The sequence below is a fragment of the Plecotus auritus genome (genome assembly GCF_963455305.1).
Source record: "Plecotus auritus genome assembly, chromosome: 7".
Classification (NCBI taxonomy): Eukaryota; Metazoa; Chordata; class Mammalia; order Chiroptera; family Vespertilionidae; genus Plecotus; species Plecotus auritus.
In genome coordinates, this window is record NC_137774.1 from 79005032 (window position 1) to 79020356 (window position 15325).

At 44.2% G+C, this 15325-nt stretch overlaps 1 protein-coding gene across 4 annotated transcripts in view; it reads left to right on the plus strand.

The window, feature by feature from the left end:
• CLEC16A (C-type lectin domain containing 16A) overlaps window positions 1-15325 on the plus strand; it is a 231621-nt gene that overhangs the window by 5824 nt on the left and 210472 nt on the right. For all 4 annotated transcript variants that reach the window (XM_080679440.1, XM_080679438.1, XM_080679439.1 and 1 more), the window contains exons 2-3: window positions 10375-10503; window positions 14887-15020. In XM_080679440.1, coding sequence (XP_080535566.1) covers window positions 10375-10503; window positions 14887-15020 — 263 coding nt within the window. The remainder of the gene's footprint in view (window positions 1-10374; window positions 10504-14886; window positions 15021-15325) is intronic.

Genomic DNA, 15325 nt, shown 5'->3' on the forward strand with positions numbered 1-15325 from the left:
GTTTAACATCTTTTGGGGAAATTCATCAGAAGCACCGCCTGTGATAAACTTTCTCTAATCCTCTAGTCTGATTTCACGCTGTATGGACCTTTTCCTTGTCCTGCCAGCCAGAAGGCTGGATGCTGTCCAAATGGAAGTTTTCAAAGCACAGAGTGGGATGCTCTGGAGAATGTCTGGGGAGTCTCTGCCTTGGTGCTGAGCAGGCCAGACCAACACAGGCTCTGTGTGCCCCCCTCTCTTCCACTCCGACATTGTTAATTTTGGGTGTGTGTGTTTTGGGGAGTGATTGGGGGGATGCTTTGGGGGAGTGGATTTCTAGTCCCCCTAGCTCCACTTACCCTTTCTTACACTTTATCTTACAGATAAGTTTCAGGACCTTTCAACAGGAGCATCTTAAAAGGCATATTATCATGCATATCATAAAACTTGTATGAAACTTGAACTTAGTATGTCTGTCTCTGAAGTGAACATAATCATTATTAACTGTAATGGCTTAACTTGTGAAATAAGTGACTCTCTTGAGAAAGAAGGGTCTGTGGAAATGGGATTTGTTTGCAGTCTATAGTTCTCAGTGATGAACCTCTAGTGTGTTGGTTGCATGTTGGCAATAGGCTGCAGTTTTCTAGTCTCCAGGCATTTCAGACTCTTAAACTCATCTCGCAGGTAGAGTTTGTTAATGTGCAAAAGTCTGAGATTGGGGTTCTTCATTGTGCAGATCTTCTGTTGGAGATATGGTAATGCTGGCTCTTTTCCAAATAAATGGAGTAAGGTGAGTTATTAGGACTTGCCTTAAGCTCTAATATGTATTTTCTTGCTTTTTTGGTTTGTTGTTTATCTATTTGATTTTCTTGTAATGCCGGGCATTCATAACTTCATGTAAATACTTGGCTAATAAAAGTGTTGTTTACTCCATTGTTTGTATTTTCTGTACTATAATGCTTATAAGGATGGGGCTTGGAGCCAGACTGCCTGGGTTCTCTGTGGGGCCTCTGGGCAGGTTCTAGCCTCCCGGAGCCTCAGCTCTCCAGAGTGCCCCAACCCACAGGGTTGTTGTGAGGGTTGAACGAGTGAATACATCTGAGGCACTCAGAACAGGGCCTGGCCGTAGGAGGCTGTAACAGTTTTTATCATGATGATAAAAAAATTCACACACAGAATTTGAGAGAAAATGTTATGTAACAGTTGTTATCATTGTAAGAGAAAAAATCTTAATTTACTATATAGTTAAATGTCCAAGGTAATCATTCTGTCCTTGGAAACTTATCTGAGGGACACAGCTTTGCACACAAAGTTGACCACCTTAACTGTTTGATCATGTAAACACTTACGCCTAACAGAAGCGTAACTGCTGTGCTTGTGTTTTCAGTGGCTTACTGTGTAGCCATTATGGGTGTCTGCGACACTTGACAATGGCAAAAATGCTTTTATTTTAGCCAGAGGTGGGAAAAAAGATGGGCATGGAAATGGATATCCACCATGAGCTCAACTATATAAATACCCTTAAGCAAAGGAAAAGACCCAAGGAAATATGTTGCAGCTTCAGCAGTGGTCATCTCTGGGCAGCAGCATGCTTGACAATCGCCATTTCTCTTTTGTTGTTGAAGTTTCTAACTTTTCTAAAATGAGTGTTCCATTTCTAACACTCAGAACATTATTAAACTGTTAATATCTCTGAGGAGGTTGAATTAGTTGATCTTCCAAAGCTCTGGGATTAGATACAGCATTAAAATGTTAAATCTTAACCCATTCAGCTTTCTTTTCTTTTCCAGTACATTTAAGCAAACATATAGTGAGGGTCTCTTCTACAGCAGTATCTAAAACAGTGTGTGCTAGGGCATCGTGGGGAGAAAAGAAGAGCAAGGTGCAGGTATAACATCATAGAGCTTAAGAGCTTGAAATCTAGTGGGTATTTTTGTTTTGCTTTGTTAATCCTCACCCGAGGACATTTTTTTCTTTGATTTTTAGAGAGAGTGGAAGGGAGGCGGAGAGACATAGAGAGAGAAACATTGATGTGAGAGAGACACATCAGTTGATTGCCTCTAGCATGCACCCCGACCGGGGCCAGGGATTGAGCCTGCAACCAAGGTACATTCCCTTGATCAGAATCTAACCCTCGACCCTTCAGTCTGTGGGCCGACACTCCATCCACTGAGCCAAACCAGCTAGCGCTTTAGTGGGAATTTCTATTTACCAACAATAAACATTTAAAAAATGAATGTTTCAAAGACTACTGTTTACAATAGCATTAAAAACATCAACTGCCTAGGAATAAGTCTAACAAAAGATGCATAAGACCCCTATCCAAACATTGAGAGAAATGTAAATGTCATAATGTTACACTATGGTAAAGATGTCAGTTCTCTCTCTATTTATAGATTTAGGTCAGTCTTAAAGGAAATCTTAGCAAATATTTCTGTGGAAATTGAGAAGGTGGATTTTTAAATTTATGTGGAAATACAAAGGGCCAAGAATAGCCAATGCCATAATGAAAAAACAGAAGGAAAGAAGTTTGGAGGACTTACGTTATCACATAACAAGATTTGTTATAAAGCTGCAGTAATTGGACAGCATAGTATTGGCACAAAAGTAAACAAATAGATCAGTGGAACTACAGCTCCACAAAGAGTCCCGCATCTGTAGTCACCTGATTAATGACAAAGGTGACATTGCAGTGCATTGAAGAAATGAGGACCTTTTTGGTAAATGATGATGAGTCAACTAGATATCCAGATGGATAGTGAATTTTGGCCAATGTCTCATGCCATACACAAAGATCAGTTTCAGATGTAATATAAGTTGAAATGTGAAAGGGAAAACTGGCTTTTTTGGGGGAAGAATATAGCATTTCTTCATGACCTTTGGGGTAGGTAAGGATTTCTTAAGCTTGACCAAAAAACATTATCCAAGGGAATGACTTTTACATTAAAATTAAGAATCTTTGCTCATCAAAAGACAACTATAAAGAGAGTGAAAAGGCAAGCTACATTTAGAGAAAATATTTGTCACATGTATATCCAATATAGGATTTGTGCTCAGAATATATAAAGAATTCCATCAAATAAATAAGAAAAAGGTACTCTACCTAATTTTAAAAATGGACAAGAGGAAGACTTGCACAGGTACTTTGCAAAAGATATTCAAATAGCTATGAATATGTGAAAAGGCATTCAGCTTCATTTATTATACAACTAGGGGCCCAGTGCACGAATTCGTGCACCTTGAAAGGAACTGTGGGCTGCGAGGCTGCGGTAGGCACAGGGGTGGGTCTCGGCCCATCCTCCGTGCCCCTGCCTGGCCTTTCCCACCGCTGCTGCTCCTATGCGCTGATGGCGGCCGGCCCCACACACAACTGCTGACGGCGTGGAGCAATTGGGGCCGATGTCAGCAGCGGGTGTGAGCGGGGCTGGCGCCATCAGTGGGTGCAAGGGGCAGCTGCTGTCCCAATCGCCCCTCAGGAGCAGGGGGAGGTGGAGAAGCCCTTGGGTGATCAGGGCTGGCAGCCACCGTTCGCACCTGCTGATGGCAGTGAGTGATCGGAACCAGCGCCGTGCACCAGCAGCAGGTGCGAGCAGTGGTTCCGGCGCCAGCTGCGGGTGCGAGTACGGCCAGCGCCAGCAGCAGGTCTGAGTGCTGGGTGGGACCGTGGCATGCAGGAACAAAGAATTTTCAGTAACCACCAGATACTCGCCCCAATGACAGTGACCAGCGCCCCGCCTTGGTCTGGAGCCCCCGCTCACCTCCTCCACCATTCCACCACGGCCAATACCCGCCATGTTCCGCACACGCCCCCCCTGGTGGTCAGCACACGTCATAGTGACCGGTTGTTCAGTTGTTCCGCCATTCGGTCTATTTGCATATTATTCTTTTATTATATAGAATAAAGCCCCAGTACAACATCACTATATACCCAGCAGAATAGCTCCATTGAAAAAGGCTAAGAACAGCAGGTGTTGGGCCATGGAATAGCTGGAACTCCCACACTGTGCCTCCTGGCCATTGGCTGTGGGCGAGCTCCTAAATGTCCCTCCGTTGCCAACCCGGCCTGCACAGCGGTGGTCACAATTTTCATGTCCCCAGGTTACTATGAGTATGAGGGTCACATGAAGCCCTTCACATAGAGTCAGGTTTGTAGGCCATGCACCACATGTGGGAGCTTCTAGAATCTTCCTCTTTCTCCTGGGGTTGTCTGTAAGGGCCTCCTCTTAGTTACTAGAACTTTTTTCATAGATTATTTAACAAAGGCAATGATGGAAACAATAATAGCATCATATGTAGAAACTGCCATTTTATATATGTCTTTTTACTTGTTTATTCCTCCTAACAACACCATAATAGGTAGGTACTAAAGCATTAAGGTTCAATTGCTGCTCCATTTTTATGGTTGATAAAACTGAGGTGAACTAACTTACTCAAGATTACCCAGCTAAGCCTAGACTTTCCACTACCTGCTCTTGCTTCTCTGGATGGTTCCATAACTTGTCCCATGAAGTCTTCTTTTCATGAATGGATCCAGCATGAACTCTCCTTCCTAAGTTCTGGAATATTCCATGTATAATTTAGTAATAATGTTGATTATGGCCCCAATCGTAACGACCGCAACATAATAATAGTAGTAGCAGCCAATTCTGCATCTGTTGAGTGCTTACTGTGTGCCAGATGCCAAGCTTGGCTCTTTCTATGCGTTATCATGTCCAATACCTGGAACAGCTCAGTGAAGTGGCCTTGACTGTTACTGGTGCCTTATGGAGGCTGACTCTGATCTCCATAGTTAGGAAGTGTCAGAGTTAGGGGTCAAGCCCAAGTCTGTCTGTTACATTCCCAAAGCCTGAGCTCTCCACTGCCTCTCTGTGCTGCCACTTGCTATGTTTGGCTTTGGACCTTTGACTATGTTCAGTCTTTACATGTTCTGATGTAACATGTTCATGAAGACGGTCCCTTACCTTCCCGCCATTCAGAATTTATTGAGTACCTGTTGTGAACCAGGCATTTTGGAGTCACCAAGATCAGTAAGATGATGTTTCTGATCTTGAGGAACTCATGTCTAGAAAGGGAGGCAGATCATTGCAAATGAGGGTGATCTGTGCAGCAGCAAATACCTATGGGTACAGAGGCACTAGAGAGGAGGGACTAATGAAATCCCCCAGGGCAGGTGGGTGGGGAGGTTCTTTAAAGAAGGTTTTATTTACCAAGAGGTGCCTGAGGTAGGTTTTGAAATAGTAAGAGTTTATTGATTGATCAGGGCAGCAAGGGCATTCCAGGCACAGTGAGTAGAAGTCAGGGCTGGTTCTAAAGATTTTACTCTCTGATCCTTAATGGATGTCATCCTCTATACACAAGGAAACCCCAGAGTGGGAGAACCTGCCTCTCCCCTGGCACCAATAGTGCCTATCATGGCAGGGAGTGGGTATGCTGTTGGCTGCATGGAAAGTTCATTGATGGCCATCATGTGAGTGATGCAATGACTCTGAAACTTTAGTGTAAGCTCATTCAAAATGCAGATTTGGGATTCTCCACTTGGAGTCTGTGGGTTGCTCTGAAAGAAACAGGTGTGCCTTAGCATTTGATTGTCCTGATGTGTAACTTGTATTGTGGGCAGGAAGCCATTGTCAGGACAGAGTAGAGAGACAGAATGGTTTCCTATAGGCAAAAGTGACAGATTGCGTGAATTTTATCTTCCTGTTTAATCTGTACATAGAACATATCATACTAAAAACTGGGCTAGACTCAGAGGAAGGAGGAATGAAAATTGGTGGAAGAATTAGTAATAACTTTAGATATGCAGATGTCACCATCTTACGGCAGAAAGTAGCAATGGTTTGAAATGACTTCTGATGAAAGTAAGAAGAAAGTGCCAAAGCAGGGCTTGCATTGAACATCAAGAAGACAAAACTCATGACAACAGAAGAAATACACAACTTTAACATAGTGAAGATATTGAAATTGTTAAAGATTTTGCTTACTTTGTTCAAATATCAATTAAAATGGGGACTGTAGCCAAGAACTCAAGAAGGCTGAGACTCAGAAGGGCAGCAATGGAAGAATTAGGGAGGATCACCACAAAGATATGTCATTAGAGACCAAGGTTAAGATCCACACCCTCATATTCCCAACTACTATGTACTAATGTGAAAGTCGGACAGTGAAGAAGGCTGATAGAAAAATGACTGATTGGAAATATGGTGTTGAGAGCTCTACAGATACCCTGGACCTCCAGAAAGATGAACAAGTGGATCCTGGAGCACATTAAGCCTGAAACATTGCTGGAGGCAAAAAATGACAAAACTGAAGGTCTTCTACTGCAGGGACATCATGAGAAAGCAGGGTTCTTTGGAAAAGACAATAATGCTGGGAAAAATAGAAGGCAGCAGGAAAAGAGAAAGACTAAAGAGACAGACTGACTCCATAAAAGAAACTGTAGGCAGGAGTCTATAGTTGCTGAGCAGGACTGTTGAGGACAGGACATTGTGAACATCACTTATTCATAGGGTCACTAGGACTCAGAGCTGACTCAGCGTCATGTACCACACCCAGGAGTCAGTTCTGTGGATCCAGGATGGGGAACTAGAATCTGCACCTTAGGTATTCTGATGCAGGAGGCCTGTGAACCACAATTTGAAAAACTCTGCTCTTTGACTTGGAGAAGATGAGTCAAGGCGACATGGAGACAGAGAGTTATGAGTGCGCTGGTGATTCATGCCAGGCTGAAACAGTGCCGTGGAGTTACCTTATCCCTGAGGAAAACTAACTTCTGCTCCTGTCTGTAGCCCTACCTATAGATTTGGACATAGGTGTTGGAGATTTCTTTTTTTAAAAATAAATCTTTATTGTTCAGATTATTACAGTTGTTCCTCTTTCTCCCCCCATAGCTCCCCTCCACCTGGTTCCAACCCCACCCTCTGCCCTTACCCTCCCCCCACCGTCCTCATCCATAGGTGTATGATTTTTATCCAGTCTCTTCCCGCATGCCCCACATCCCCTTCCCCCTGAGAATGTCAGTCCACTCCCTTTCTATGCCCCTGATTTTATTATAATCACCAGTTTATTCCGTTCATCAGATTTTTTATTCACTTGATTTTTATTCACTTGTTGATAGATATGTATTTGTTGTTCATAATTTTTAACTTTACCTTTTTCTTCTTCTTCCTCTTCTTAAAGAATTTCATACAATACTGGTTTGATGGTGATGAACTCCTTTAGCTTTTTCTTATCTGTGAAGCTCTTTATCTGCCCTTCAATTCTGAATGATAGCTTTGCTGGGTAGAGTAATCTTGGTTGTAGGTTCTTGCTATTCATCACTTTGAATATTTCTTGCCACTCCCTTCTGGCCTGTATAGTTCCTGTTGAGAAATCAGCTGACAATCGTATGGGTACACCCTTATAGGTAACTAACTATTTTCTCTTGCTGCTTTTAAGATTCGCTCTTTGTCTTTTGCTGTTGGCATTTTAATTATGATGTGTCTTGGTGTGGTCCTCTTTGGATTCCTTTTGTTTGGGGTTCTCTGCGCTTCCTGGACTTGTAAGTCTATTTCTTTCACCAGGTGGGGGAAGTTTTCTGTCATTATTGCTTCAAGTAGGTTTTCAATATCTTGCTCTCTCTCTTCTTCTGGCACCCCCATAATTCGGATGTCGGTACGCTTGAAGTTGTCCCAGAGGCTCCTTACACTATCTTCATATTTTTGGATTCTTTTTTCTTTTTGATTTTCCAGTTGGGTGTTTTTTGCTTCTTTGTATTTCAAATCTTTGACTTGATTCTTGCGATCCTCTAGTCTGCTGTTGGATCTCTGTATATTATTCTTTATTTCAGTCAGTGTATGCTTAATTTCTAGTTGGTCCTTTTTCATATCCTCGAGGGTCTCACTAAATTTATCGGCGGTTTCTAGAAGATTCTTGAATAACCTTATAACCGTGGTTTTGAACTCTATATCCCGTAGTTTGCTTTCCTCCATTTCTGTCATTTGTGACCTCTTTCTGTGTCTCCGCATTTTGGCTGCTTCCCTGTTTTGATAGAGTGGCTTTGTGTGCTAGGTGTCCTATAGGGCCCAGTGGCTCAGCCTCCCTAATTACCGGAGGTGGACACTCTTGGTGCACCCCTTTGTGCGCTGTGTGCACAGTCCTGTTGTAGTTAAGCCTTGATTGTTGTTGGTATCACTGGGAGGAATTGACCTCCAGGCCAGTTGGCTGTGAGGATCAGTTGTGTCTACAATGGGAGAACTTCTGTGCTGGAGACACCCTTATGGGGCAGGACTTGCTTCAGTGGGGCTTTGGTGCTCACTGAGTCTGCCCCCTGTGTGTCCTTTAAGGATCTGAGGAGTTGTAATCTGGATGGTCCCATTCTGACCACTGGGTACACTGGCTCTTGGGTCTCCAAGGAGGTGCAAATTTAGCCTCTGCCTGAGGCCACCCAGCAGGAGCTACGGAGAGATCTGCAGATTCCTCTTCTTTGGGTTTTGGAGGTGCCCAGATGAGGCCCAGCTGTGAAGCATTGCAAGCTGCTGTGGGGCCTTGGGCCTTCTTTTGGAAGTTCTGGGGCTCTCTGACCCAGCTGCAGTTTGTTAGGTAATTTTAGATTGCAAAGGGCCAGGCCATTCATATGCAAAAGCCTCTGCCAATAACTTGGGTGGGGTTGTAAATTGGGTGGGACGGGGTCTCAGGGAATCAACAGGGTGGAGCAAACAGCAATGACTGGCCAGCAGCCCTGCCCTAAGAGGCCCTCAGGTCTCAGTGTCCCATGGTAATCGCTGCAAGCACCTCTGAGAGAAGGCCGCCCTCGTGTCCCAGCCCGATGCCAGACAGTCCATTTTCTCCCTGTATGAGTGTGGGTCCCCAGAGTCTCGCCTGGAACTAGAGTTCAGAGCAGTCAGGAGCTTGTGTCTCCCTCCCGATTGAAAAAGACAACAGCGTTTTTAGTCTCCAGCCCCTTTCCTCACATGCACCTCTGTACCTCTGCACTTTACTTCCGCATCTCCTCTGAGTCTCAGTGTGCTTTTCTCTTTCCTTCTAGATGTAGAATTTCCACTCAGCCAACCTTCCTGTGGTTCTGAATGATGTCCGTTTTGTCTTTTAGTTGTAGTTTTGAAGTGGTTGTGCGAGGCAGCAAGTTCAGGTGTTTACCTATGCCGCCATCTTGGTTTCTTCAGGTGTTGGAGATTTCTGTTTTCCGAGGACTATTCTGGTTACTGCATAGAAGTTGCATGTGATTTTAAATTAAAACCCAGCCCCCTTAAGTAGTAGATTGCTCCTTATTGTTCCCTCTGAAAGAATATGTCTTTTATATCTTACACATTTTTAGAGATTTTTTTGATGGGATGATCCTATTTAATCTTTTCCTGTCTTGCTCTCACTAGCCCCCACCCCCAGCTAAAGGGGACCATAAAAGAAACCAAGAGGTGACTCTTGGTATTCCCTTTGCCTTCCCAAGTCTGAGGCTCCCATAACAGCTCAAGTTACCTCAGTCTGTGGGTCCTAAAGATGCCATCTCTTAAAAGTTGTATCAGGTGTCAGTCCCAGGGCATCTGACCAGGCTCCTGGGTCCAACACTGCTCAGCACTGGCCTCAGTGATTCAGTTGCCCTCACCACCAGCAGAGGGCTTTGAGGTTGGGCCTGGGCCTTCTGGTCTCTGCCCCAGCAGCTGGCATAGGTCTGGAGCAGCGTGGGCCTTCCAGGACCATTTAGGGCCATTTGGGTGGGTGAAATATAATGCCATAGTCTCAAGCCCACTTGACTTTGTGAATTCCAACAATCTGCACTCACCACATAAGATCAGTGTCCTGCAACTAACCCACTTTATGTGAGCCATCAATTCTGATGGGCGATCTGAACTTTAAGGGAATTGTGAGCAATCCAAGGGTAATCTTGTGATTGCACATGATTTTTACCCAGGCGCTGGCTTTGGGACCCACCCTCCCTAAGCTATGACAACACCTCATGCAGGTCTTATGTTAAGCAGTCAGACTTGAGCCATGTGTTTCTACTTGCTCCACTAGCATCAGAATTACCTGGGGAGTGTGTGAAAAAGGCCAGTGCCTGGTCTTCCCTCAGTCCCCCTGAATCTGAATCTCCGGGTGGGCTTCCATACCCCCATTTTATCCAGTTCTCCAGGGATTATCTTACACACTCAAGTTTGAGGATGGCTGTCTTCAAGGACTTGACAGTTCTCTTACCTCATTTGGGGTTGGTGTGTCCCTGGTTACTTAATGCTTCAAAGAAGTGTCTGCCATTTTTCCTGAATGGTAAGTTCTGTCTCATCTGAATGGCAGTTGTGCTAAGTGGATGTGAATAAGCACAGCCATATTGTCCCCCAAATGTTACTAATTGTCAATGAGCCTGGCTTTCATTTCAGTTGGTAATCTTTACTATTCTTTCCTTTCTCTCAGGTATCTATACCATGTTTTGACCAAAAACACCACAGTCACAGAACAGAACCGGAACCTGCTAGTGGAGACCATCCGTTCCATCACCGAGATCCTGATTTGGGGAGATCAGAATGACAGCTCTGTGTTTGAGTAAGGGTTTCTAATGTTTTAAAAATTTTTTTCATCTTCCTTTGAATATGTTTCTGAATGCATACCATGAGTCATTCTGATGATGTCAGAATTTGAAGCCAGTTTGGTCTTGCATGGATATCTATTCCTCTATCTATATAAAATGTCCTGAAACACCACAGCTGAAAATGGGGAAGTATGGAAATGAGTCTCTAGAAAATCTGAAAATATCATGGGTAATTTTTCCAGTAGTGTTTGATTATCACCCCCAAGGAAGGAGACAATGTCCTGGGTAGTTAGACTCTAAGTGAACTGGGGGAGACACTAAGGGCAAACATTTATTGTGTTTACTGATGGGCCAGGCACAGTGCTGAGCTCTTGATGAGATAATCCCCCTACGTCTCCCAGTGACTCCAGGGTAATGGCCTTGTCCCATTTATGTGTTCGATCACACAGCTGGTAAACATTGAAGCAGTGCCTCCTACCAGAGCCCATGGAGGGGTTTGTCCCTTAGTCCCTTTCTAGATGAGCAACCTTAGGCCAGCCTCAGTTTCCTCATCTTTAAGAGAGAGAGAGTTCCCTGTCTAGTGCCTGGTATAGTCTAGGCCAGGGGTGGGCAAACTTTTTGACTCGAGGGCCACAATGGGTTCTTAAACTGGACCGGAGGGCCGGAACAAAAGCATGGATGGAGTGTTTGTGTGAACTAATATAAATTCAAAGTAAAGGAGCGGAGGGGAGAGCAAGAGAACCGGATAGAACAGCCGGATCCGGCCTGCGGGCCGTAGTTTGCCCACGGCTGGTCTAGGCAGTAAGAAATGTTAGCAATTCATAATAAAATAAAATAAAGGTGTCCCTACTGGATAGTTAAAAAGCAAACACTCATTTGTAGAATATAATGAACAACATAAACTGATGAACAAAAATAGATTCAGAGACATAGAAGCATCGAATAGCCTGGCAAACCTCAGAGGGAAGGCAGGGGAAGGTTGGGTGGGGTGGGTAAGAGATCAACCAAAGGACTTGTATGTATGTATATAAGCATAACCAATAGACACAGACAATAGAGGAGTGAGGGCATGTGCTGGGGGGCCAGAATGGGCAGGGAGAGGTCAGTGAGGGGGGAAAAGAGACATATGTAACACTTTCAACAATAAAGAATTTAAATTAAAAAAAAAAAAGCAAAGGCTACTTCCCCAATAGATCTGTCTTAATGTCTGAGTCCAGAAGAATTTGGATTATTACAACCACCAGATAGATTTTATTTTTATATTAGAGGCCTGGTGCATGAAATTCGTGCACAGGGGGGTATGTCCCTCAGCCCCTCTCCAATCTGGGACCCCTCGAGGGATGTCCGACTGTCCGTTTAGGCCCGATCCCAGTAGGATCGGGCCTAAACGGGCAGTCGGATATCCCTCTCACAATCCAGGACTGCTGGCTCCCAACTACTCACCTGCCTGCCTTCCTGATTGCCCCTAACCGCTTCTGCCTGCCAGCCTGATCACACCCCCTAACCACTCCCCTGCCAGCCTGATTGATGCCTAACTGCTCCCCTGCCAGCCTGTTTGCCCCTAACTGCTCTCCCCTGCAGGCCTGGTCACCCCTAACTGCCCTCCCATGAAGGCCTGGTCACCCCTAACTGCTCTCCCCTGCAGGTCTGGTCCCCCCCAACTGCCCTTCCTTGCAGGCCCGGTTGGCCCCAACTTCCCTCCTCTGCCGGCCTGGTCACCCCTAACTGCCCTCCCCTGAAGGCTTGATTGCCCCCAACTGCCCTCCCTTGCAGGCCTGGTCCCTCCCAACTGCCCTCTCCTGCTGGCCTGATCACCCACAACTGCCCTCTCTTGCAGGCCTGGTCCCTCCCAACTGCCCTCCCCTGCTGGCCTGATCGCCCACAACTGGCCTCCCTTGCAGACCTGGTCCCTCCCAACTGCCCTCCCCTGCTGGCCATCTTGTGGCAGCCATCTTGTGTCCACATGGGGGCAGTCATCTTTGACCACATTGGGGCAGCCATCTTGTGTGTTGGAGTGACGGTCAATTTGCATATTACTATTTTATTAGATAGGATAAAGTAATCTCAATTATAAGTATTGAGGCCATTTTTAAGACAATTAAAAAAAAAGGTATTCCATTTCTAACATGGCTTCTTATTAGATATCCTGATTTTCTGGATAGCTCTATGTTTTCATCGGTAAGGTTATTTAAATAAAACTACTCGTGAAAACACAAACCTGTGACACTGGCCATGATCCCCAAAAGATAACAGGAGTAATAAAGTGAGGCATTGCTTATAAATGGGACTAGCTTTCTTTAAAGTTCCATGGAGAATTGGTTGGTTGGTATCTGTTTTTGGAAATGAGAGAGACCCTTGGGTTAAAGCTTAGAAACTGTCTTCGTTTACTAGAAACCCTTGGGTTAAAGCTTAGAAACTGTCTTCCGTAGTCCATTTGTCAGCTTAGAAAAATCCCCGAGGCCCAGGGATTCTTAGGTGGCTGCCTAACAGAGTTCCTAAGAGAATTTGTTTTTAATATATTTTTTTATTTTGGAGTAATTTTAGATTTACAGAAAGTTATAAAGATAGTACAGAAAGTTCCCATATGCTACTCCCCCGCGCCCCCCCCCCCCCCGTTTCCTCCATTGTTAACATCTTAGATTACCAAGGTGCATTTGTCAAATCTGAGTATTGACATTGGTACCTAACTATCAAAAAAGCTCCAAACTTGATTTGCATTTTGCCAGATTTTCCATTAATATCCTCTTTTTGCTCTAGAATCCCAATCCAGACTCCCACAGTGCATTCAGTTGTTACATTTCCCCACTCTCCTCTGCTTTGTGACAGTTTCTTAGTCTTCCTTGATTTTTCATGACCTTGACAGTTTTAGGCATACCTATCCCACCTAGGAGCATGGGAATTAAGCTCCACCTTCTGCGAGGGGGTAGTATCTATATACACTATTTGAAGTTCTGCATGGAAGATTTGTTTATTCCCATTTATGTTTTTATTCAATCATTTATTTATATCAATATGAATGCATGGATATTTACTTTATGCTTTGGATTATAATCCAATACAGTGTTATTTGTTTTGTTGCTGAATTGGTTCCAGCTTTGGAAGCTCCTTCAGGTTGGTTCCTGTGTCCTTTGACACGCCCCATCCTTTTGTTTTTGAGCACTTCCTTACTTTCTGATACTTTAAGATGCTTCAGGTTCATTTTTTATTTTTTTTCTGCCCCAGCCCTAGAATTAGTCATTTTTCAAAGGAGCCCCCTCTATACTCTTCCAGGGTGTTTTTTAAAATCCAGACCCTTGGACTTCATGTTGGTTTTAGGGGATAGATCTCTGGGCAAAATCTACAGGCATTTTAATAAGTTCCCAACTTGGTTATCATTATGCTGCAGTGAGCTTGTTGGGTGATCCTTGATAGACAAGATAAACAAAATAGGTCAAATGTTAGGAATATTCTGGAGGTCCATGTGAATGGAAAAGATTTTAGGGGTCTTTCTTTAAGGTAATTTATTCATTCATTTACCCTTTCATGGATTCAAACAGAAGTTATGTGGCCCACAGTCCTGCTATTGTGGAACTGACAGTGGAGGGGAAAGAGTTACTAAAACTAAGTCAACCAGCAGACACATGTTACTGCAGCGATTTATTTGGAGTACCCCAAATGAGAGGTTATCTGCTCTTAGCTTGAACTCAGAGAACACATAACTAGAAACATCACTTTCTTTCTTTAAAGAAAAACATTAGGGGGTTCTGTCTCCTTTTCAAGATTAAAAGAACCAACGTGTACTCCTAAATGTTAGTGCCCCAGGCTGCGTACAGACCAAGTCTTGTCCAGAACAAGAAAGGCAAATGTGGACTTGGGGACTGGCTAGGTAGGGTCCTACCACCATGGTAGCATCCTCTATTTCTTCCCGTTCTTTCCCCCCAGACATGGAAACGGCAAACATGACAATTTGGAAACCAAAACCCTTTATATCTCATTGTTGTTTAACACTCAAAGACATGGAGAGCAAAGGAAAGAGGCTTAGTAAGAAGAAGGAAGGATATCAAATATTTGCTTACCAAATATTTTGCTACCAAGTTTCAAATGCAGATTACTGTGTAATCATTTAGTGGGTAAAGATCTTTCTCATTCTGTCAGAAATCTAGTAGTTCACTGCTTCCAGAATCAGCACTGTTCTTGCTTTCTGAGAAGAGAGCTGGGAAGGTTGCATTTGCCTGTCCAGCATCGTGGGAGCTGGATGGATAGCATGGAAACTGAGGCTGTGCAGATGGCATGGTCTGGCTGCTCTGCAAATGCCTTTGGGGACTGGGGGTGCACGTGTGCTAAGCATGGAACCAGAGGATGATTTGGATTTCTATTTGTGGAAACAAACCACTGACGCTTTCCCATTCTCTCCCCAGCTTCTTCCTGGAGAAGAATATGTTTGTTTTCTTCTTGAACATCCTGCGGCAGAAATCAGGCCGCTATGTGTGCGTTCAGCTGTTGCAGACCTTGAACATCCTCTTTGAGAATATCAGTCACGAGACCTCACTTTGTAAGGACAATCATTGACACCTGCCTCTGCACTGCTGAGAGTTGGCAGCGTGTAATTTGGCATGATTTTTGTGTTGTTTCTCAAATGTCTGTGTTTGCCATATATCTTAGTGTACTTGGGCTGCTGTGACAAAGTACCCCAGACTTAGACAACAGAAATTTATTTTCTAGAGGCTGGAAATCCAAGATGTGCCTTCAGTGTTGGTTTCTGGTGAGGCCTCTTTTCCCAGTTTGCAGATGGCTGCCTTCTTTCTCATTGTGTCCTCATATGATCTTTCTTCTGTGTGCACACATTGTGAGTTCTGG